This window comes from Rissa tridactyla, chromosome 19 (genome assembly GCF_028500815.1).
Source record: "Rissa tridactyla isolate bRisTri1 chromosome 19, bRisTri1.patW.cur.20221130, whole genome shotgun sequence".
NCBI lineage: Eukaryota > Metazoa > Chordata > Aves > Charadriiformes > Laridae > Rissa > Rissa tridactyla.
Window position 1 is genome coordinate 2,273,701 of NC_071484.1, and position 24,285 is coordinate 2,297,985.

The 24,285-nt window shown below is 46.5% G+C and overlaps 1 protein-coding gene across 1 annotated transcript in view; it reads left to right on the forward strand.

Annotated features, from left to right (window-relative positions):
• The first annotated feature begins 10,615 nt into the window (after positions 1-10,615).
• The window catches only part of WNT3 (Wnt family member 3), a 52,245-nt gene continuing 38,575 nt past the window's right edge, over positions 10,616-24,285 (forward strand). Inside the window, exon 1 of the mRNA XM_054224430.1 lies at positions 10,616-10,695. Coding sequence (XP_054080405.1) covers positions 10,616-10,695 — 80 coding nt within the window. The remainder of the gene's footprint in view (positions 10,696-24,285) is intronic.

Sequence of the window (24,285 nt, forward strand, 5' to 3'; positions counted from 1 at the left end):
GGTGTCCTGGACTAATTAAGAGGGTTTTGTTATTATGATGCACAAAACCCAGACTAAATAGTTGATTAACTTGTAAAACAATATAGTGTCATCATCAGCTTGAAGAAGTGATGGTGGGAAGGAACGTCTGGAGGTCTTTAATCCAACCTCCTGCTGAAATCAAGACTAATGCCAGAAGGTTTCCCATGGTTTTGTCTGCCTGAGTCCCCAAAATCTCCAAGGATGGGTATCCCACATTGTCTCCAGATAACAAGATCCTTTCAAACATGGTTCTGGGTTTAAAAAGAAAGCCAAGGAGCTGATGGAAGCAAACTGAGGGCTCTACGACCACATCATCCCCATCAGCCTGCCCACCGTGCTGGCACTTTGACCCTCCCGTCCCCTTCAGTGTTTGGCTCCAGGAGCAGCTCTGCTCTCAGCAGCAGAAGGCTACTGCAGCGTGGAAGTCAGAAGCAGGTTACCCATCCCAGCCCGGCCTCTCCCCTCTGTCCCTCTGCCTCACTCATGTCACAGCATCCAACACCACAGCACAAGAGGGGACATGGGCTCTGGAGCAATGTCCTAAGGGTTGGGAGGGAGAGCAGAACCCAGCCTCGATCACCACCCCAGCCATACCTGCCCTTTCATAGCTCACCATGACACAGCACCAAAGGTCCGAGAAGACCTGAATACCCCTGACAACACATGGAAAGGGTTGAGGGTGGTGAGACACTGGCCCAGGTTGCCCAGAGAGGGGGTGGAGGCCCCATCCCTGGAGACATTCAAGGCCAGGCTGGATGAGGCTCTGAGCGACCTGATCTAGTTGAAGATGTCCCTGCTCACTGCAGGGGGGTTGGACTAGATGGCTTTTAGAGGTCCCTTCCAACCCAACACAGTCTGTGATTCTATGAAAAAGGAGAATTGGGCTCTGATAACCCAGCTGAGTCCAGCTGGCCAGGAGGTGAGACCTGCTTTGCTCCCTGCGCTGTGCAATGCCTGCAGTAGACTAAGTTCTCTTGCTGGCACCTCTGCCCTCCCTTTGCCTTTTTGTCCCTTGTGTATAACACCAAATGGGCCTGAGCAGGACTTTTTGCAGCATATTACATTATGGACTGGAAGCGCAAGTATCCAGCTCTAACCCCACGATGAGGAAGAGTCAAGAGTACAACCTGAGCACCGCAATACATCTTCGGGGCTCGCCTTATGCAACTGTCACTGAAGAAATTGGAGGAGGCAACACAGAGCTGAATTTATCCCTTTCATTTTAATTTCTGGCATTTGGTAAGCCAGATGCCTCCCGAAAACCCGTGGCAAGCAAGGAAACGGTCCCAGCTCCCCTGGAAAAGGTCTTCAGCCCCCCTTCCTCGTGGAGGCTGTTTCGTGGCTGTTTCATCTGGTGTGACGACTGACGGCGCGAGCTCTTCATCAGCTCTGAACACGTAAAAATTTCATAACTACAGAGGAAATGGGGGCGGCGCATTGCGGAGGGGGGAATAATGGGCTGGAAGAGGTAGCAGTCTGCCTTGCAGGGATGGGTCCCCAGGGCAAAGGGTGCACAACTTGTCCTAGATTTTTTTTTTTTCTTCTTCTTCTTCTTCTTTTTTCCTGAGATCCGAATGTATAATTGAAGGAGGGGACAAGGGGGAAAATGAGCTGAAGACTCGTAACTGCAGAGGCCGGTCCCTGTGAGCAAAGGGCCACATGTCTCCTTTTATCGCCAGCCATAATTCCCTCCTTGGCTCAAAGGCGGCTGTGAAAAGAGCAGGACTGGTTCAAACTTCCTTGGGGTCTCCGTGGCAACCAGCCCTGCAGGAGCCTTTTCTTCCTTTCCCCCCTTTCCTCTTTTGTTGTTGTTGTTGTTGTGTCATTAAAACTTCCCGGATTGAATCCCCACCAGGCTACTCCGCAGGCACTGCTCCAGACCTCCTGCCTGCCTCCAGCCAGCTGCCCTCGCCCTTTCTCATCCTCTGGACCAGCAAAGCTCAGATCCAGCCCAGCAAAGCCCACTCCAAACTCAGCCTCAGCTCAGCAAAGCCCAGCCCAGCTTCCCTTCAGGACATTTGTCCCATTCCCCCCACTTCGTTCCTCCCTTCGGGACATTTGTCTCATTCTCCCCACTTCGTTCCCCCCCAGTATTTTATCATAGTGCAGTTCAGCACAACATCCTCGAAGTGATTAAGCAAAAATTATGATGCTCTGGCCATTCAGGCTGAGCTGTCTCAGAAAGGGCACGGGACAATCCAGACCCGGTGTCCCCGCTCTGCCGTGCTCGCACGTCGCTGAACCAGGCCAAGTTGGAGCCGAGCTCCTCTTGCATCAAGTGTTTGGGCACAGCAAGGGCTGTGCCGGGGACCGGCGGAGCACTGTGCCCTTGGACAGTCGAATTCTTACCCATGCCCAGGAATGCCAGATCCAGCACAGATCCCATACCTACTCTGTGAATGCAGGTGAGAACCCAAGATGCAAGAAAGACTGAGGTCTGTGTCATCAGTCCCTACCTGTGGCAGTACCATTAGCATGGGGGGAGCAGCTCCTTAGAGTTGTGTAAAATAAGCAAAAAATATTGCTTATACCTGCTCTTGTGTCATGTTGGCTGTGCTGGACTATGACACTTCCCTGCTGGCATGCCCAGGACTGGGGTGTGAGTAGATGGGGACATTATAGATGGGCGCAGGTGGCAGAGTCTCAGCAAGGAGATCTCCGGCCCTAGCAGTGTTCCCATGGCAGTGCTTACCGTTACCCTACAGCATGGCTGACCAAACAGCCAAGGAGATACGCAACATTGACGTAAATGCATGCAGCTCCTTTTGCTTCAACAGCACAAGCACTTGCCTACATCAGGGGCCCCCATGATTTCCAGCTACAACATCGTAGAAAGTCACAGCCTGCAGCAAAACATATCTGGTCTCATTTTTTTACCTTGTATTCTCCAGCCTCCAGGATATTGCTAGGCTAGAGTCCTGGGGAAGGAAGGAAGGGAGAGGAATGACTCTGTTCCCTTTGCTCTCCATCCCTTCCCCCCGTCGCCGGGATGCATTCCTCCAGGTGTCAAGGTAGACAGAGCCGTCTTCAAACAAGCCCAAGACCTGGGGCATAGTTTCTTCATATGCTCAGCTAGTCCAATTAGTCAGATTTACTGCAGTTGTGAAAGGCAGCTCGGCCTCTCCTGTAGAGCGAGGCAGCCATCAAACACATCAGGCATAAAATTGCCCTTCACTGCACAATTTCAGAGAGACAACGTGCACCAGCCTTACGTTGCTTTTCATAATGGACCTGTTCCCCAGAAATCTCTGGGACTTGTCTTGAGGCTGCTTCCCCACCAGCAAGGCCTTATGTACCCATGACCACTGATCTACCCATGCTCGTCCACCCTCAACCATGTCCGTTTGCTCACACACACTTACATGTAGACCACGTACACGTATGTTGGCAACCAGGGCTCTACACATACTCAACAATCCTAGTCATACCTCTCCTGGGTTATTGCTTCACGCTGATGGAAAAAAATCACAACGACGTGCAAGAAATCCTTCTGAGACCTTTTCCACTGGGCATTCATCTGCCTGAAGTGGCTTAGGTGAAGACTGAACAGAACCCTAAAAGTTATCTGGAAATAATTTTCCCACTAAAAACTTATGGTTGATGGGACAAGTTTCCTACTCTACCAGACTCAGATCTTCCTTTACTTCATCAGAGAGTAGGGATGACTTGGATAGAAGAATAGGAGGTTAACAGAGAAAACTTTAAAGCTTCATCACAAGTACTGCCTCTTTCCAAGTCCATTGCTGAAGCAGGAATGTGGGCCAACACTATTTTGGGCAAAACTGTGCCAGTCAAATGTAATGTAACATTTGTGTCCTTGTATTTAATGAAGTTCAAGATGGGTTTCATCGCTAGCTCTCTGTGCTCCAAGTTCTCATAGTCACTTCAAAAAAATGCATCTTAGGGCTTCATTAGGTGATTTATTTTTTTTCTGAACATCTCTATGGCAAGATAGAGGAAAGATCTGAAAATCTAACAGGAGTTTGAACTGCAAGGTGCTGAAAGAATTTAAGTAGGTGACAATGAAAGAAAGGTGTTTTTATTCAAAGTCTGCAAGAGCTCCAGTTCAGTGGCACCCAGGCACTGAGATGAAGTGTCCTTAGAAGATTTCTGTCTTACTGGAAACGGTGGAGGAACCAGCAGTCAGCATTTCCACTTCACATATTTCCTATGATCCCCCAGCCACAGAACAAGATACATGTGAATAAAAAGGAGGAGAAAAACTAAACCACAGGGAGCACCATTTATCATTCCGTCTGCACTTCAAATGCAAGGACTGGGATTCCAGTTCTGCTCATATGTTCAGTAAGAACGGTGCTGTTAATAATAAAAAGTATTTTTATTATTAAGTCTGTGATTCGTAGCTGTCCCTTGACATTCTAGCTCAGGTCTGAACAAACAGAGGGTAAGACAGTTCCCTCCTGAAGGAAATAATAGGATACACATAGAAGCAATTATTTCCCAAGTTTTACAAGCAAGAAACAGAGGGACAGATAAGGAACCCAAGCCAGCAAATCCTATAAGGAGTCGTCGGCAAAATTGAGACCACAATCCAAGTTTCTTGAGTTTGGATATCACAGCAGGTACTACAGCAGGTTACTCCACCAACATTTTTAAAATGTAATCTTTTGTTTCCAAACTAATAAACAAACAAAAAGCCCCAGTCCCTTAGCCACAAGACCTTCTGGGATATTGCAGCAAAAATTCAGTTCAAAAGAGTTTCTACCATCTCTGGAAGATAAAAAATATCCTAAGTGTTTGTGTATCAGGAGCTTAGAATAGTTTGTAAAAAAAATGGAGTGAGGTAAGGCTATTTGCAGAAAAAAAGAAAAAGCGATAAAGTTATTCCTAAAACACTAAAAACACTGTTAAAGGGTTTTGCTAAACTGAGAGCTTTCTATTACCATCCTCTCAACAGCCAACAGACCTTCAGCTAAATCCCAGAATCCCAGCCTGGCTGGGGTTGGAAGGGCCCTCTGGAGATCATCCCCTCCAACCCCCGGCCAGAGCAGGGTCACCCAGAGCAGGTGGCACAGGAACGCGGCCAGGCGGGGTTGGAATGTCTCCAGAGACAGAGACTCCCCCACCTCTCTGGGCAGCCTGTGCCAGGGCTCTGCCACCCTCACAGCAAAGAAGTTCCTCCTCCTGTTGAGATGGAACTTCCCAGGGGCAAGTTTGTGCCCGTTACCCCTTGTCCTGTCCCCGGGCACCACTGAGAAGAGCCTGGCCCCATCCTCCTGACACCCAGCCTGTAGGTATTGATAAGCATTGATAAAGCCTGACTTTCCTCTGCTTTATACCTGTGTCTTCAGCAAAGGGTAATTTTCAAAAGAATATCAAGTAGAAACAACATCATGGTGCTCACCTGAACAGGTGAAGATCCGTTTTCTTGTAACAGTGGATATTTTCCCCTGTGTCTACCTCTTCTGTAAACAACTAACAGCTTTTCAGGTCAACTGCAGGCAGGCAGGCAAAAGTGAAGGGCAGCTTTCCTGCAACCCCACGTAAGTCATGAGCTTACTTGGAGATAGCATTAAAGTTTTGCTGGAGTAAACATGGAGATGAGGAACTTAACAGGAGTGAGGGGTATTCTAGGTCAGACCACACAACGTCAACGTGCTGGAACGTAGTCCCCAGATCATTGGCGATAGAGCATATCAAGAAGATATGTGGAAATACAGAATGATGTTCCTCACCAAAGAAGATCAGAAGTGATGTAATATCCACACAGACCCTTCTTTCCACCACTCTGCTCAGGTGTTAGTACAGGATTGCTGTTTCCAGGTAACAACTGCCTTGGCGTGCCCAGCTAACGTGAACTGAGATATGAAGAACCAGAAAGAGCAGAGGACAGTCTGTGAGAGCCAGAGGGAACATAAGAATGCAGGAGAGAGGAGATTTGACCAAGAAAACTGAGGAACAGGCCAGTTTAGAGAGAAATGTTAACATTACCAGTCATAAATTAGCAGCAAACACAGCCCTCAGAAACACACAGGATTTGAGTCATTTAAGATGGGAGGGACCCAGATGTCTCGTTCATGCTCTGGGAAAGGATTTCTTCAGCTCTTTACATGCTTTTTAATAATGATTTAGTGATGGCTTAAGCTATCAAAGAACCAATTTGCTATTTAGATACCAAGACCAAAATTTAGGTCTTCGACAAATTCAGCTGCTTCTAGGACTGGAAGCCCCCTAAAGGACCATGGTCCCAATGGACCCAGCTTCTGAGTTTCTGTTTCTGGCCACGCCCAGAGGTGCCCAACTGTGCAATTCGATGTCTAGCACCCAGCTAAGCCACTCTCCGCCACTGAACGGGAGTCAATCTGCAAAACAAGCATTGCGATGCCATTGCTTAGCACCGCACCATGGTCTTGTACGTTCCCTACATTCCCCAAAGCACCGAACCAGGTGTCTAAACTCTGTTTGTCAGCAGCAACCCCAGGTCATCCATCTCTTGCCCTTTTCTGTGTGGTTTGAGGCATCCTCTTCACGTCACACTGACTGTGGAGGAATTCCACCAAGGGCAGCTGAAGGGCACCAGGAAGGGTTTGAGCACTGGTCTCGCACTCATCAGTGGCTTGGTGTGTTGAAAGACATGCTGAGAACAAATCCAGGAGACCCCATGGTCCCGTCAGCTTCCCCAGGCACTTGGCTTCTTCCTGCTGGTAGAGTCTGGCAGAGACAGGAAGAAAAGCTAAAAGAAGGAAAAGTGACAAAAGTTAAGAGTGCCGAAGGGAAGGGGAGACATGTTTTCAATGTGATTGCAATGCTCCTCTGCTGGAGTGTCGTTAGAACAAACCAAAGGATCCCTACGGATGCCTTGGCACCTACAGCCGTTGAGGTTGCGGTACCACAATGTTAGCACAATACAGAAGGACCTTTGTACTGACATTGTAAAGGCAACAGGACTTTTCTTGAGCAACCAAACCTCTAACTTCCTCAACTTTTTTCATTTCTGGGCATATTGAAACTGGTCTATAAGAGTCAATATTGCCAAACTAGACAGACCAATGTGATTGAAAAGACCCTCAGTAAATAAAACTGTCAGTCAGCAGCACAAGGAGGTATCTATGAGTGAAATTTTGAAATTGCACTCTTTTGGGTAACTGTCATTTGCTCTTAGAAATTACATTTAAAATTAATGTTTGCTGTAGAACTTATAAATATTTGTTCAGGCTAGCATGGAATATCCCCAGGATAATTTTAGCATGTATGCATCAGATTTTCATTTCACAGCAGAGAAGACTGAAAGTAAGTCTGTTCCTTTCACAGACAACGTAGCCTTCATCCCTACGAGACAGGTCATACTCCTTGGTGAGGCATGCTTGCCATTTTAAGGCTTTGGGGACCTAGGCTGATACAACTAAAGACACAACTGAAACCTGCCATTGTTTTTCTACTCATTTCAGTGGGAGAATCTTGGGGCCAAGAATCACTATGAGTCACATATGAACGGGGTTAGAGGCGACAAGTACCTTCTACTCGCAGGATCTCGCGGGACCTCCAAGCCAAAGGAACTGTGGGCACGCTCAAACCCCAGTCTCTTCCCAAAAGGTAGGACAACATGAATTCCTCATGATGCTGGGACAAACAGTCCATGATGTTCAGAGCAAAGAGAGCAACGGAAGGGAGAAGTTAAAAGGTGCGGCAGGACAGGCAACCCGTGAAACTTCATCACATCCCTGCCCGAGTCTTTAGAGTTTTCCTTTGACTTCAGTCTGCTCGGGATCAAATCTCTACCAACATGCTGTTCATCTTTCAAAACCTGTCTGCGGCCACATCGACATGATGTTGGGCAGTTACTGGGGTGGGGGTGGGTGCTTTAGCATCTCGGCTGCTTTTGTAACGCAGCCCTTCCTGAGGCAACACTGGGATCTCTGCCCAGCGCACAACAGCAATCTCTGGGCTTTGGATCTTGGGTCACTTTCCCCCACTTGGTTGTCTGCAGAAGCAGCATTTTATAGCTTGTTATTGGCTTGATTTATAAATCCTAGCATCAAGAAATGGATAAAGAGCACTTTGTAATGCTCCCCAGTGTCTGATGGACAGGAACATCTCAACCACCAAGACCTTTATAAAGGGGAAATACCTTTTCTCTGTTGTCTGGCTGAGTGTCCACATATGGTCCAACCAATCATTTAATTCATATTTCAAAAGCTTTCGCCAGATGGATTTCTGTAGCGTTGGGGATTTTTTATCCTTTTCCATGGGATGTCAGTCACCCGTAGTATCACCTCAGATATTTCGCTTCAGTCTCTCCTTTCACCACCTCTTTAACAGTTTGATATTTTAATGATGGAAATGCTTTCGCTCAGTACTTCTAATTTTTATTCTGTTTATGCAGCTCCAAGTCATCCACCAATAGAGGTACAAACCTCTGCAGCAATTTAAAGGTCTGCTTTTGCTGGATAGACTTATAGGCTTGTTAGCGGCAACTCACATACTCCATGGGTTACTTTAACCAGTAAGTTAAAAGTGCCTGTGACCATTCCCTGGCACTGGAACAGAGAGACAGGGACGCAGGACCACCTTCATCCATCCGGCTAAACTCACTTAACCTCCAGAAGAGGTGGGTCACATCTTAAGGATCTTTTTGGAATAGTCCTGTCCAACACTAACGCCAAATTGTGACTAAAATTTCTTCAGGGCTGCGAGAGTCGGCCAGGTCAGGCCCATGCCAGGGTCCATGCTTCATAGCTAAAAACATGGACAATAGAATTCAGATTCCCAGGCAGCGTTTAATTTAGTAGAACAGATTAAATCCACGTGTCTCCAAATGCTCATTTGAAAATCATCACTTTCCTAAACCCAAATGATTGTGTTAAAACATAGCTGGGTGCCAGGTAATAGATTTGCCAGGATAGACTACCCCCAATATATCCTTTGGGTTTTGAAATCCCACAAGAGGAACAAGCCATGTTTAACACCTATGATGGGTCATAGACAGCTGAAAAACCCACAGGACTAAGCCTGGAGAAGCTTCGCCTCATAGTTTTTGCAGCAGACACAGAGACTGATGAAGAGGTAAGGTGCAGAGCAAACAGCTGGTGGATGCCCTCTCTTGGAGGCATGATGGCCAGGAAAACAATTACCACTTATGAAAACAGCTCTGCACTAAGTGTCAGTATCCAAATACACTAAAATCTGTAGGAACTGGGAGTCAAGAAGGACAGAGTCATCCCAGTAATTAGATAGCAACAAGGAATACGTTTGTACCCAGACCCTTAATATCAGAAGGTCTGTAGCTTTCAAGACCATGCGGTGCATTGGGCTGCCCAAGATAGGACCTTGGACCTATACACACACACACACACACACACACACACATATATATCCATTGGTTTGCCGGCTACTTCTAAAGCACCCAGTCTGCAGGTGGTCATAAACTGGGCAGCTCCACTGCAGGCAATAGAGCTGGGATTGTTGACCATGCTTTATGAGCAAAACCACCTTTTTTGGCTTCTGCCCTTTCTTTGTCCCATTCCATTGAGTCATCCCCTAAATCTCCTACTCTGACACAGCAGCTCCTGTAAAAGCAGCGTCTCCATGCAATAACAAGGGTTTTCAAGGAAAATCTTTGTTGGGTCTATTTCCAACAAGCAACCTCTATAGAGAAGTGATTCTTTTTTTTATTACGTGTGTGGTTTTCTGATAATATTTTCATCTTTTGGCACCCAGAGATGCACTTCACAAGAAATCCATCAATGGGACATCTTCCCGTCTGCCTGCTCCACTCTCACCATGACATGGCTTTCTTTTCTCAACAGAAAACCAGGCTGACACCGCTTCCCCCGCTCCGTCCATCCCACCCGCACACTTTGAAAAACCTGGGCAGCGCAGATTTCACTTAAAGTTCATAATGAGTTTTGCCCATGTGGCTCACATCAACGCTTTCAGAGGGTTATTCTGCCTCTTCGGTGCTCCCATTAGCTCGGTCTCCTGCAAGGGTTAACGTTCACCTCCCTCTCCGTCTAAAGAATAAGTTGTCTATCTCACCCCCACCGTGAGATTAAGCGCAATCGCAGTCACCCTTCATCCTTACCTTGCAACGCCTTGGCATGCCAAGCCAGAAGCAGGGTCTGTGCATCCTGGGTTTCTACGTGAAATCTAAAAAAAAAAAAAAAAAAAAAAAAAAAGAAAATTTAAAAAACTGGGAAAAAAATAATAAAATCCAAACACCCAAAACCTCACCGCCCCAGTAAAGTCTCTTGCAAAGAGGGTTTCTCCGTGGAAGCGAGGGCTAGGAACAAAGTTGTGGGGTGGAGGGGGAGGAGGGCGTGATTGACAGCCCTGAGCTGAGACTCATCCCTCACCTTGGGCCATGCGGTCTGATTGGCTGCCTGCTGACATCCCCAAGCCTTGCACTTTTTAATAGACGCTTTTGGATGATCTACAGGGAAAAGGCTTGGAGAGGTGTGTTTCTGACAAGCCAGAAAGTCATCCGCACTACAAGGGACTTTGTTTAACTCTTTTTTTTTTTTCTTTTTTTTTTTTTTTTTTTTTTTTCCTGGAAGGAGGGGGATTCTTCATTTTTCGCACTTAATGTTTTTCTGAAAACTTCGCTGAGATTTTCCCCTTGCACCAGCCTGGACTAATGGATTACCACCTGCTTGGACTAATTTTATCTTTTCTCTTCAATGGCACAAAGGTCTTAGCCGGTTACCCAATTTGGTGGTAAGATTTCCTCCCCCCCCCCGCCCCCCCGCTCCCTCTTGTTATGATTGATTAATGAATTAATTGATTATTAGCCATGGGATTCGTGTGTATGCGTGTTCCTTCCTTTTCACCCTTCGCCCTGCTGAGCTGGCCACGACTGCATGTTTGATTCTAAGCATAATTTCTTCAGATTTGACGGGTAATTAGTCAAAAGTTTGGGGGTTATTTTTAAAGGGCAATGTCTAGGTTTCCCTTTGCGCAAATGGAGTCTTCCCCACCACTCTTAATTTCTCCATTTTCATCACTGTAGCAATAGGCATTTGTTTTAGATGTAAAAGGATGCGTTTTTATTTTCTCGTGCAATAGGAATTTTGTCTGTCGCACGACTGTGTAGCAGGTATTTTCTTCCTTTCCATTAAACGGTAATCGATCCTTTAAAAAAAAATTAATTTTATTTTATTTTTTGGCTGATGCAGTTTTTGGACTTCTTTCTCTTCTTTTGTTGTATTCTGTCATGTGAATTTAGTCCGGCAAATAAGCTGAGAACGCAAATGGCACCTGAGAAAATATTCATTAGTAAAATTCCTCCAAGATGGATTTTGTTCTTTTTAATTATGGAAATGTCACTTATTTCCATGCACCAACAATAAAAATAATTTTAAAAAGATTTGGTTATATCTTATAATGTGGCTGTTAAGAAACCTGAGTGACTTATTTTAAAAATAAATAGAACAGTATATAAATAACTATATTAACAAAATGTAATTGGAAGCACTTTGTAACAAAAATTACAGAATAAAACATTTCAGGTCATTTAGACGCAGCAAACAGCGAGTTGCATAACAGAATATTTCAGTTAATTTCTCTCTTTATCATGTAGGATTTCTCAGTGGAATATGTCTCGTTAAGTTTCTGTATGTGCCAGGTAGGGGCTGTAAGCCTCATCATCTCTAGGGCGAGGAGGGAGATGGTGGGATTTGGTGCTGCTGAGATTCTTGGGTTATTTTCGCCTTTCCAGAAAAGTCTCTTTTTTTATTACTGAATTAGATCCTTTCAGTACCAACATGGAGATGGCAAGAAGTAGGTGGGAGTGAACTTGGAAATGGACTGCCATGTCTGTGAATATTTAGAAATCAGAAGGGAAAAGCCGAATATATTTTTTTTTTAATAATCCACTTATTACCGTGGACTTTGAGAATGAAAATATGCAGTTCCAGTAGAGAAAGACTGAGAATACAATGAGAAGTCCACGCTCAGGAAGCATTTAAAAGCTACCCAGGTTCATGAAATGGCTAAATCACAGCATGTTTTCCTAAAGAATTAAATTATTTCCTCGCCCTGAGCGTGGCTGCCGAACTTTAGGACCAAAGCCTGGGGCAGGGGAGCCTACCAAAATAGAGACAAGCATCACTTTGATTCCTTACATCCCTTTTCTCCTTCATCTGGGGACCGGCGTGTCTGAACGGGGGTGCGCGGTGGGTTGTAGGACAGGTCAAAAATTGCGTGGCTGGATCTAAAGGCGCAAATCCGCGTGGGGCAGAGGTACCTTGCCACAACATCCGCTCTCCCAGGGTCTCACCAGCTCCTGACCTGCCTCAGGCTTTGATATAAATCGGGATTTAACGCCTGAATCAAGGAGGGTTTCGACTCTCAGGGCAAGGAACCAAAATCTTCTTGAAGAAAAGGTCTGGGGTTTTTTTTCACCGTGAAGAAAAATGTCCCTGTGAGCAAAATGTCTCTCCCTGTTTTCAGGAGAAGACGCTGCAGACAGGTGTTTGCCCCACGCCCTTGCCTTCACCCCAAATCCTTACAGGTTCACCCAAAATGAACAATACAAAGTAAGACAGGAACACCAGGGACATGGCAAGCAGCATCCATGGGAGAGGAGGGAGTCGAACAAGCTACCTGCAGAATTTCATTCTGTAAATCCGCACTGTGAAATATTTTTTGGAGATTCTGACAATGGCAAGGTGCCAAAGAGCCTCCACTGCACTGACGGGGTGTGATGAGGTGCCCCACGTAGGACTGAGGGGCTGTCAAAAATGGCATAGGGTTTTAGAGGCTTCTTGAAGGCTGAAGGAGCAGAAGGGGAGAAATACGTGGGCCAGGGCTCCCCAACTGCTCGGGCAGAGACAATGCTTCCCACAGCACACAACATTAAATACCTCCTTCAGTCCCACCGAAGGCTTTGAATATGTGCTCTGTGGAGCTGAGATCTTATGCACGGTGTACTCTAGCATGACGTAATACATAATCTCTAAAAAAGCATCCTTCTCCGGTTGTGTTCCTGATCCTCTGATCTTTAGGCAGGCATGCCACAGGCTCTGGGGGACGAGTCCCACTTGCAGGGTTCAACACAACCCAAAACAGGGGGAGGGAACCAAAGATGGGGCACAGCATCAGCCCAGGCACCTGCGCTGGGCTCCTGCATCCCTCCCGGCCAGGCTGGACCGGAGATCATCAGTGCATCCTTATCCTCAGCTAAACCCGTCTCTGCTAAATACGAGACTTTCAGGAAGACCGTTCATCTTGCGGGACCGCAGGGCTGCTGACCAGATGGTGCCTGGTCCTGCTGGTGCAATCTTACTGGGTATTTTTCTATGTATAGGGAATATTTTGGCAATGAAATCAAAACACATCATTGCTGCTTTGGGGCAATATTGGGAAAAAATTCCTGTAGCGGGGAGGAAGCATCTGAATGCGCACAAGGAAAAAGAGTGCAATGAAGAGGGGGTCTCGGCACCTTGTAAATGGGTGTAGGGGTGGCTGGAATAATCCGTGTGCTCCACAGTGCAGTCAGACAATGCCGGCAAGCACGACATCGACGACAGTGCGGTGGAAGGGATAAAAGCAAAAAGATGAAGCTGCTGAGGGTTTGCACTGAGTTGTATTTTTACCGAGGGCCCGGGGAAGGATGCTGGCCACCTGGTTATGTTATCTAGAGAGAGCACAACTCAACAGCTTGCATGCCATCACGTGGGAGGGTGGATGCTGCCCTCGGCCTCAGTGGTGACACGCTATATGCAAGGCAGTGAGGCTCAAGCCATCAGCCCTTGGGGCAGGGAGCAGGCTGGACGGGCGGCGTGCAAGGGGAAAGACTTTGGGGTGCAAATACAGATCTGCAGTTGTCCAGGCTCGCTGGTGGCAGCGGGATGGCGGAGCCCCTGGGCTGCAAAGCCAAGCGGGGGGGTTTGCAGGCCAGCCTGTTTGATTGCTAGCACCTCCCTGACATGGTCTTGTCCTCAACCAGCGAGGAAATGCCTGAGCAAGGTCCAGGGATGGCGCAGACTGTGGATGTAGCCTTCAGCGAGTGGGGATGGTGTTTTGCTATGGGTCCAATCCTATCACAGCAGTGAAAAGGAACAAATGGGGTACAGATGGGAAAAGGTCATCTAAATGCTGCCTGCAAGAGTGTTGACAAGAGGAGCTGAGGCCAACAAAAGCTTCCTCAGATGTTTGTCCAACACTTATACTGTCCGGGTTGCTGCTGCTAAAAGAGAGGCAGAGAGGGAAGAGACGGAGAGACGCAGTGAGGCCACGGAGACCCAGGATGCCTGTCCCTTCAGGGATGGCATGGATGGAAGCAAAGTGGGCAGCAGGGCCGTGGATGGCACCCCAGCCCCGCAGGCAGCAGTCATGGGTCATGCCAACACCCTTTTTAGGTGCCAGCAGATCACACTTGGAAGTCATTTTTTTAATCACAAATACCCTTACATGGATAACAGGACACTTCTCAGTCATTGGGATTGGGCGGGTTGGTCAAGGTATGAAAAACTGGTCAATGTCAGTATAGACAGACTGATGGATGGGCCCAGGGCTTTCTGGTAATGTCCTGAGAGATTTAGATTAAAATCTAGCCCATAGCCAGAGCTGTGTCAGTGCTGGCCAACAGGGATATTGTGGCCCAGGAAACAACTAGAAGCCCCTCCCTGGATGCTTATACATGTGCAGAGACTCAATAAGGCAACCAGGGTTACAACTCCACCCATGAACTGTGAAGAACTACCAAATACTCTCCTCTTACATGAGCATCATTCACCAAGGAGTCTTGAAAACCTCTGGTGTGTCACTAGCCCGGAGAATGGAGGCAGATTTGGAGTCATTGACGTAAACAGGGAGTAAAAAATGCAGCCCCACTCCTCTCATTGTTCCTCGAGGCATAGTATTAATAGATCACTGCCCATAAACGTGACTCTCACCAAGTGCATCCCCATCCAGAATTTGTTGGCCTCTAAGCAGATGACTGGGCAACTGGAAGAGTGGCTTTGACTGTCATATGTTATTAAATTTTATTTCTATCCCTCAGAAATAGAGGGAGGCTGGAGGTTTTGGAAGTTGGCTGAAGATCCCAATGGGTCCCTAGGAAGAGGTAGACAGAAACTTAAAAACATGTTCTCACTGGTCTCACAGTAGCTTCCTCATTAGGAAAAACCTGTATATGAAAACCATTTGCATGTGGATGCAGTTTGAGGTGACACGTAACTCGTCTTCTTCAGTTCTCAGTGTCTCCCCTTGCTGTAATGAACGGGAGACTTCATTCTCTTGACAGTCTTGTTTTCTTCCTTCTCTGAAGGTTCAAAACATTTATATCCTGCAGTCTGTAATTTGTTACAGGCATGTGGCCCTTAAAGCTTTATTCGAAAAGAATAAAATTGCAGTGCAGCGCCAGGCTGCGAGAGTGGGTTTCCTGATGCCAATCCAGCTGCACTGCAAAGGAAGAAAAAGACCCCATGTATAATTTTCCTACAGCTTAAAATGCAGCTAGTTCTGGGGAAAAATGACTAAGATAATGACGGAGTTCATCAGTGACAGAGCTGACGGCACTTACCATGCAAGCCCCGAGGTGCTGCTCTGGCTCCTGGTCTGGCACGTGAAGCCAAAGCACCTCCACCCGCAGCCTGCGCCGCAAAGATCTGAACTGGAAGAGCTGACGCATAAACCACACGTCATCTTCTGCTGACGCCGCTGGAGGGGTGTTAAGACCCGCTGGTGGCTGGTGGGTGATGCCGCAGACCACTGCCCCTCCACGTGCCAAAGCTTGTCTGCCAGAGCTGGGGGTGCAGCTACCTGGGGATTGCAGTGAGGGCAGGGGTGGTGAGGAGAGGTGCTGGAGTGATGGGTGGCTGCTCGTGAAAACAGCTGTCAATAACTAAATGGCCACAAGCGTTCAGGATCTTGTGGGTTTAGAGGTTTTCTTCAGCATTTTCCGCAGCCAGGCGTGGCCCATGGGAACCCATATCACCACCCTGACAAATGGGGTGGCTGGTCCAGGCCATGTTACTTTCAGGAAAAGCTCTTACTTTGAGCTTTTCAAGCTGGAATTCAGATTCATCATCTGTCCTGTAGAGCAAACACGCATGGGCGGCCCTAAACATTGCCAGAGGAGATCTTCTGAGGATGTACAGCCTTGTGAACCTCAACAGACCCCAGGTGTTGGCAGAGTGTTAGCATGGCCAGGTAGCACCTCGTCAGGACCAGTGGAGTCCTGAGTTCAGTAACAGCTTCAAAATGCTACTAGAACACAGCAGTGAAGAGCAATAAGAAACGTACGCATTTCCCTACAAACCAGGAAGTCTCATTCCCTGGAAAACTCACCACTTACGCCTCCTGCAGTGTCCCAGCCCCAGAGGCACACCCTGTCCCGCAGGGCCAATGCAAGCTGGAGCCAGAGGAACATGGGGAGAAGGGCTCTGACTCACAGATAAAGACTTAGAAGCGTTTCTGCCCTTAAGCCAGAAATCTCTGTTACCATTCCTGTAACAAAATTCAGAAGTAAATTTCAGTGGTCACAAAGAGCTTTTAAGAGGCAGTTTAATTGGAAACCAATCGCTTTTCAGTTGAATCCTTCATTGTGGTGGATCATGTGGTGGAGTCTCCATCTCTGGAGACATGCAAAACCTGCCTGGACGCATTCCTGTGTCACCTGCTCTAGGTGATCCTGCTCTGGCAGGGGGGTTGGACTAGATAATCTCCAACGGTTCCTTCCAACCCTATGATTCTATGATTAAAAGTAGCATTTGACAAAGTGAAGTACATGCCTAAGGGACCCCATGCACTGGAAATTTAGGAGGGACTCCTGGCCACCCGGTACTCTTAGCTCATGTCTGATTGTGGGGTGTTGGGGATGCTGGAGGCCATCAACCGGTGACTTCCCATGCCAGTTGCTCTACATGCTGACTTGCTTCCCCAGCTAGATGTCAACACCCACCTTGATGTGGACAGGTAGACACTTCACACCCACTGGCAGAGTTGTGTGTACGCAGGTGGGGAAACGGTGACGATGGTTACCAGCAGGACTATGAGTCCACAGCTGGGCTCATCTCAAGCTAAATGCACTGTGTGCTGGGCTACACTGCGGGTGGGAGTGTGGGCAGCAGATCAAGGAGCTGTCATCCTCTGCTTGGCACTTGGGGCACCTGTAATTCTGTGTTGAGAAGTGTCCCCTTCCTCCCCTCCCCAGCTCAAGAGGGATGTAGAGAAACTGGAGAGTGGCCAGTGGATGCTTCCAACACGGTAAGGATCCGGGATGCATGGTCTACCAGGAAAAGTGGTGGGAATCTGGGCTCATTTAGTCTGGCCAGAGGATACTGAGTGATGTTCAATAGCACCCTATTGCTTCTTGAAGGGCTCGTACAAATGTGAAGGAGCCAATCTTTTCTCTATAGGGCCAGACAATATAGCAAAGGACAATTGCCACAAGCCAGGACTTGGGGGTTGGAACAAGATGATCTTTAAGGTCCCTTCCAACCCAAAGTATTCTATGAATCTATGACTTTAGAGGTTTATGCTTGCATGGGGGACCCTCCTTGCTCCGGAGGGTGGTGTGGCCCTGAGGCAGGTGCCTGTGGAGGAGAAGAGACCCCCTCCTTGGACATTTGCAGGACTCAACTGCACGAAGCCCTCTCCACCCTGGGCTGGTGCTGGGGAGTGTCCTACTCTGAGCAGGTGCTTGGACTAGAGACCTCCAGCGATCTCTCAGCCATCGTTTCTGTGACCCTGGTACACCCTTTGCTGAGGCCAATGGCAGTGCTACAAAAGATGCCAAGTGTGAGACAGGTCCTGGGTTGCTCAGTCTCCAGCGTATGTGTAACAGGCAGTGGGACCTTCATTAGAATGCTGAACACAGCAAAGCAATGCCCATCCATGCGACAGCCCAAGGTTTACCATGGCAACGTATGGCCCAAAAAACACGTGCCAAGGAGAAACCCGATGGTCACTCCTGTCACCCCTGTCACCCCTGCTATATGTCATACGTCTTCTGTGCCCATATATGAGTCATTGCCACCCCAACTAGGTCACGGCGGGTCTTTAGCCAGCACTTTCTCACTGTGCCTCTTGTCTCTGTTGGTCTCCAGCTCCTGCACTGCAGTCACTGCTCTGCTGGGTGCGTGAGCCAAGGAGAGACGCAAGAAATCCTTCAGCCCTTCCTCCCTCCCTGTAGGCACAGTGCAGACCTGGGCAGTTTGAACCGTCAGAGGACATGACTCTAAGGTCAATAAATCACTTCTGACTTAGACTTCCATAATTTAGCTGACACTCTGAAGGAACTTGATGTCCAGTGCTGCCCTGCGGGCCCAGTGAACGCTGCCCACACACTCACCAGGGCTGGTAGCCAGGAGGCAGAAGGTTATCTTCCACCTGAGATCAGCAACAGGGTCTCAGTGATGCTCATCAGGCCTTTCCACTGCCAAGTCAAACAGTTCAACCTAAACTAGTGGCTGGATTTTTTTATGGAGAGGCAGGAAAATATCCAAGTAGCCAGTTTAAAAAAAAAAAAAAAAAAAAAAAAACTGAAAAGGGAACCTTAAATATGAAATAATAAAGATTAAAGAATTGTGCTGTGTAGTGAAAATATGCAGATATATAATACACAGCATTTAATTACCTCTGTCATGTATGCAACTGAAAAATGTCTTCGTCTGATGTGTGCTACAAATCTCAATTTCTAAGGCTCACCAGCAGATAGGCCAGCCATCCAGAAATGCGCCCCATCTACTGTTCAGGCACAGAAGCTGTTGGTCCATCTGCCGACAGAAATCTCAGTGTGAGGAAGAGTGCAGTGCCTCTCTTGGACCATGAGCACCAAGCTGCCTTGATCAATGCATGCTTAACATACAAAAATTGTAGTCAGTCAGGTTAGCAATGGCATTTGTTTGGATATGTCTCACTGCTAACACTCTCTCAGCCTTGTAGATCCCATTTGCATGACTTGTGTTGAGCCAAAGTAGTATCTATGGCAATTTGGCTCAAATTGAGCCTGTTTTGAAATTTTTGCCAGGCTTGAGTGAAACATCCTAGGCACATCTAGTAGGAGTCTTAGCAGCTGCTAGTTACTGTCTTCCTGCTGACCGCTGTTTGGCTGGTTTTAATATGTGACAGCATACCAAATATGGAACATTTTTGAGCACTAAAGTAGAAAGAATTCTGGATTTAGGGTCCAGCCATTCAGCAATGTGGACACACCCAAAGTCCCCGATGAAAGTCAAGGCCTTTGTGCATCTAAGAAATACTTCTGAGGAGCTATTATCATATTTATAACATTATAAAGCTCATACCAAAGGCTTTTTGAAGGTGGATTCATGGATTTTATTTGTGTCCATATGGATAGGCTCATGTCTCAGGACGTATGGTCAAACCTGGAAATAAAAATCCAGTAGGCTGGCATACCTTCTTTATTCAAGCACACTCTTACTCTTGGTTTCCTAAAGGCAATGTCTCTAAATGGAGCTTGTAATGGAAATCATGCCCAACCTGTCATAGCTTTAAAAGGTTATAAGGTACTTCTCAAAATAATAATCTATGGCAAGAGAATTGTGATGGCATTTCTCTCCCAGAAAGGTAGGATCCTACTGTACGCAAACCTCCGAGACACAATGCTGCTGAGGGAAAGACGCTACCACTCGATAAGGTAGACCTCCAGAAGGTCTATCAGAGATCTGAGCTTAGAAAGGATGAAATCACCTGGTCTCTTTCCTCTGTTGGTAGACAGAGCCACCCAATACCTGAAGACCAGACACCTGTTTTCCACTGGCTGTTGTTGGGAGGGGACAAGAAGGCCTACAGGAAAGCTGGGGAGGGGCTGTTTGCAAGGGCATGGAGCCATAGGACGAGGGGGAAGGGTTTAAACTAGAGCAGGGCAGGGTTAGATCAGCCATTAGGAAGAAGTTCTTTACAGTGAGGGTGGTGAGACACTGGCCCAGGTTGCCCAGAGAGGGGGTGGAGGCCCCATCCCTGGAGACATTCAAGGCCAGGCTGGATGTGGCTCTGAGCGACCTGATCTAGTTGAAGGTGTCCCTGCTCACTGCAGGGGGTTGGACTAGGTGGCTTTTAGAGGTCCCTTCCAACCCAACACATTGATTCTATGATTCTATGAAATCTGATGTTCACCAGCTCCTGCATGTGGCCATAATCTCATTCTTCTTCAGTTCCCAATACCGCTCAGTAGATCAATCAGTGATTTCCCTAAAAGACCTGAAATGGGAAGGATTTGTCAGGAACTTGACTGCATAATTTAGATATCCCATATATAGAGAGTTATTGCTTGTGTTCCTTAAATTAAATCTGAGGTTCTTTTCATATATACAAATAGAAGTGTTTTAATATTACTTAAGTTCGGAGGTATGTTTTAATATTACTCAAGTTTGGAGATAATATTATAGCAGTACTGACTGTAATGAAAAGCTTCTGACAGGGGGGCGGGGGGGTATCAGGCAATATTATTTAAGGTTGTTTAGTGGAAGTTTCAGGATAAAGACCATATCAGGAGTGTGACATGGTAAAAACCAGATCTCAGGACCAACCATAGGGCACAGGCTGAGAAATGTTGTGTTATTATTAACACTTAGTGCCTTTTTAACACTGTGTCTGCATTGACTCCTCCTGAATTTACAGCTTTTCCTATGATAATACCTGAAAAGAAAGCTCAGGACTCGGCATATCTTGAGAGTCCCCACCTCTTCCAGTCCAGCAGCACTGCGTTTCTTACTATTTACGCTGCCTAGGAGTGTAGCCAGGACTTCTTAAAAATTCCAAACTAACCTGAAAACAGAAGGTATTTGCAAACCACTGGGTAAGACAGTGGTTCTTTACGAACATATCTCATCATCCCTTGTCTAACACATTACCCTAGCTAGAGGATGCCTGTTTCCAGACCATCCATCCACCCAGCTTATTTAGTAGACACATTGGCTCGTGCTGATGCAGGTTAGTCAAGAAAACCTCCACCATCACCTAAGAAAGAAACTGTTGAGTCATCCTCGGCTGAAAGGGCTTACTGCTAATGCACAGGCTTGAAAAAATGGAATGTTTACCCTGTTACAACAAAAAAATGTTGATCACCAGGATCGTTAGTGTAGTTGCTTTGCCATCTTTGAAAACACGAAAGAACTATGCTTTGATAAGCAAATTTGCGATGATAAAGGAGCCAAACCCTTTCTCATTCCTTTTCTGAAGATAGGTTTCCTGATTTGCTAATTTACTAATTTGTTTTTTTCACAGTTATCTGAACCTGCATGGTTTTAATTAATCTTACAAATCTAATCAACTCTAACTGGCACCTTTCCCAGTACTTGCATCTTTCATATTTGAACGAGGAGCATTTTCCCTGAGCCGCTCTAGCATTGCATTGGCTCAGACACCGGAGATCTTCCTCCACCTTTTCAGGAATAGACCCTCTGAGTTTAAAACAGAAGGGGTTAGTGTTAGCTGATAAACTTTTGATTTTATTTTTTTTTTAAATTATGGACCCATTCCTATGTCTCATAGTCATCCAGTTCTCCTGAAGTTACTTTCTAGCCATTGTGAAGAATTATGATTAAGAAATTTGCAGCGATCCTTGAAAACTGTCACAGCTCCAGTGCAGTTCCAACAAGGGCCACTCAACTCCTTACTCCTTATTCCTCTCCACCCACTGGAGATATCTGCAGCGCAGGCAGCTTCGTCTTAGCTAGTTGCCTTGCTGACAATGGCATGTTTGCAGTGTGGGTTTTACTTGCAGAGGTCTCAAATGAGATGAGTGCCGGTTTTGCTCCTTGGACTATGGTGGCCGACCAGGACAATGGTCTCAGCTGAAATGTCTGCAGTCCATCAGATCATAGAATCATAGAATCAGATGATTCCCATCATCCGCACGCGCAATAAGCTTGGTCCAGACTTATCTGCAAACCCACAAAATTATTTATTTTCTTGTAGGAGTTACTGTTTCAGCCAATAGCACAGATACCCCATGCCTCAGCTGTGCAGTTCCCTCATCACTGATCTATTTTCACCTTATTTCCTAACACGTGCTTCCCATGATTGCTGATGGTTTCAGTAGTTACATGTTTCTTTTGTTTTCATTGTTATGAAATATTTTCATTGTCTTTTTGAATTCTAACTGATTATTGAATTGTATTCTAAATGAGTATTGCTCTGGCCTCATTATGCTTGGTAACAACCAAATCGCCTTTAGTAAGTTTTTAAGAAATCCATCTGATTTCTGTTTGACAAGTCATCTATGTAGTACACTGAGTTATGGTTACCTGTATATTTTCATGTTTCATTTCAGTTTGCTCATTTTTTTCCTGTAAATCTCCTAAAATTAAGACCTCCAGAAATGGAGATCTCCTTTGTGGCTTTTGTGGCGCAAGGCCTGTTGCTTCTGCTTGGTTAAGTGAAGTGAGAACGCTGAAAGAGTCTGGGAGCTGATACACAGCTGATGTTACAAAAAGAGAGCCTTTGCCGCAAACTAAGGCAACAGTGGAGCAAAGTTCAGGACCATAGTTTTGGAGACTTAAGTTCCACCAGAAGCCCTGAAGGAGTCTCACCCCATGTCCGCTGGGGCCCTGCCAGCAGTCTTCACTGGCTTATCATGAACAGTGGTCTCATACCTTGGGGGCAACCCTTATCCAACCTTTGATCGGATAAATGAGAGCTTGCACAAAGTCACTACAAGGAGAATTAGAAACAGCCAGACAATAGGGAGACACACTGGTGATAGCGCTATCACCTACACACTAAATGGTCTAGCTCTTGAAGCTCTTGAAAATCAGCCTTTTATACCCAGAGGACACCGATGAGTCTTCCCAGATGTTCAGAAATTACATTACTCCATTTAGCACAGCTGCTTCCAGAGCTGCGGCAGACATGGCGTCTTCCACCAGCACTAATTAATGCTACTCCACTCACCTGCACTGCAATAAGGACTTTAGTTTAGTCCAGTCCAGAAGGCCTGTCTCAAGGGATTGTAGTTACATTCATAACAAAATGATGAATACAGTACCCATGGTCTTAATGGTCTACGAGTCTTGAGTCTTTGGTGTCCAACCCTGCCTGAGTTTTAGTTGTGCTTCTCTGTTATTCCGTTCAGCCCAGCAGCCCTGTAATCCGGCATCCAGAAATTGGATCCGTGGATTGTGAAACACGGCTTGGTGACAGCTGGTGAGGCTTGTCTGTGGGTAGGGTTTTGGTGGAGAAAACACTTGAGTTCTGCTTTGAGCCTCAAGACCTTGGCTTTTACGTCTGCATTGTTTTTGCTGTGTGGGTGGAAACCATCCACAAACTGGAAAAACAGCTTTCTAATGTGGATTTAAATATTGTGAATTTAAGGTTAGACTTTCTATGACAACTGCCTTGGAAATGGACTTTATCATGAAGAGTTCTTTGCAGTCGGTAGTTCAGTGCTCAGTAATCGACACGTAGAACTGTACAACATCTACAAGATTTGCACCTTGCTGCTCCCTCCCTCGCCCAGAGTTTTGGGATCATGTTGGTTAATAGGTGATAGAAAAGGGCTGTTAGGAGCTGTTGCTGGATTTGTTCTCCAAACAGAAAATATCAGCACGTCATTATTTCAGCCATTATTTATTTTATTATTGCCTCCTGAGGTCTGTTTGCTATCTGATCACTGCATTTCCCAAAACTGTTACATAAAATGAGAAAAGCACACAAACAAGACAACAGCAGCAAAGAACCAGAAGAGCTGAATGCCTTCAGATGAGGAGATGGTATTTGGATTTGCAGCTTGGAGAAAGGCAATTATGAGTGAATACAATACAGATCTTGCAGATCCTGAATGATGACAAGAGTGTGCCCAGGAAAAGATGTTTATTTCTGAGCACACAAGAACCTGTTGTGGGTTAGCCCAGGTAGGCAGCTGAGCACCACACGGCCGCTCGCTCCCTGCCAGCGGGATGGGGACAGAATAGGAATGGTAAAAGTTTTTCTAAAAACTCATGGGTTGAGAGAAAGACAGTTTAATAGATAAACCAAAAGCCGCACACACAAGGAAAGCAAAATAAGGAATTCATTCAATACTTTCACATAGCAGGCATATGTTTAGCCATTTCCAGGAAAGCAGGGCTTCATCATGCATCATGGTTACTTGGGAAGACAAATGCCATCACTCCAAACGTCTCCCACTTCCTCCTTCTCCCCCCAGCTTTTTGGTTCGTTGGTAATTCATGATACAGTGGGGCCTCTTCCGTATGACTCACCTCTCCTGGTGATGCTCCAAAATTTCTGCCTTCTGGCCAGTCATAGGATCATGGAATCACAGAATGGTTTGGGTTTGAAGGGACCTTCAAGCCCACCCAGTGCCACCCCCTGCCCTGGGCAGGGACACCTCCCGCC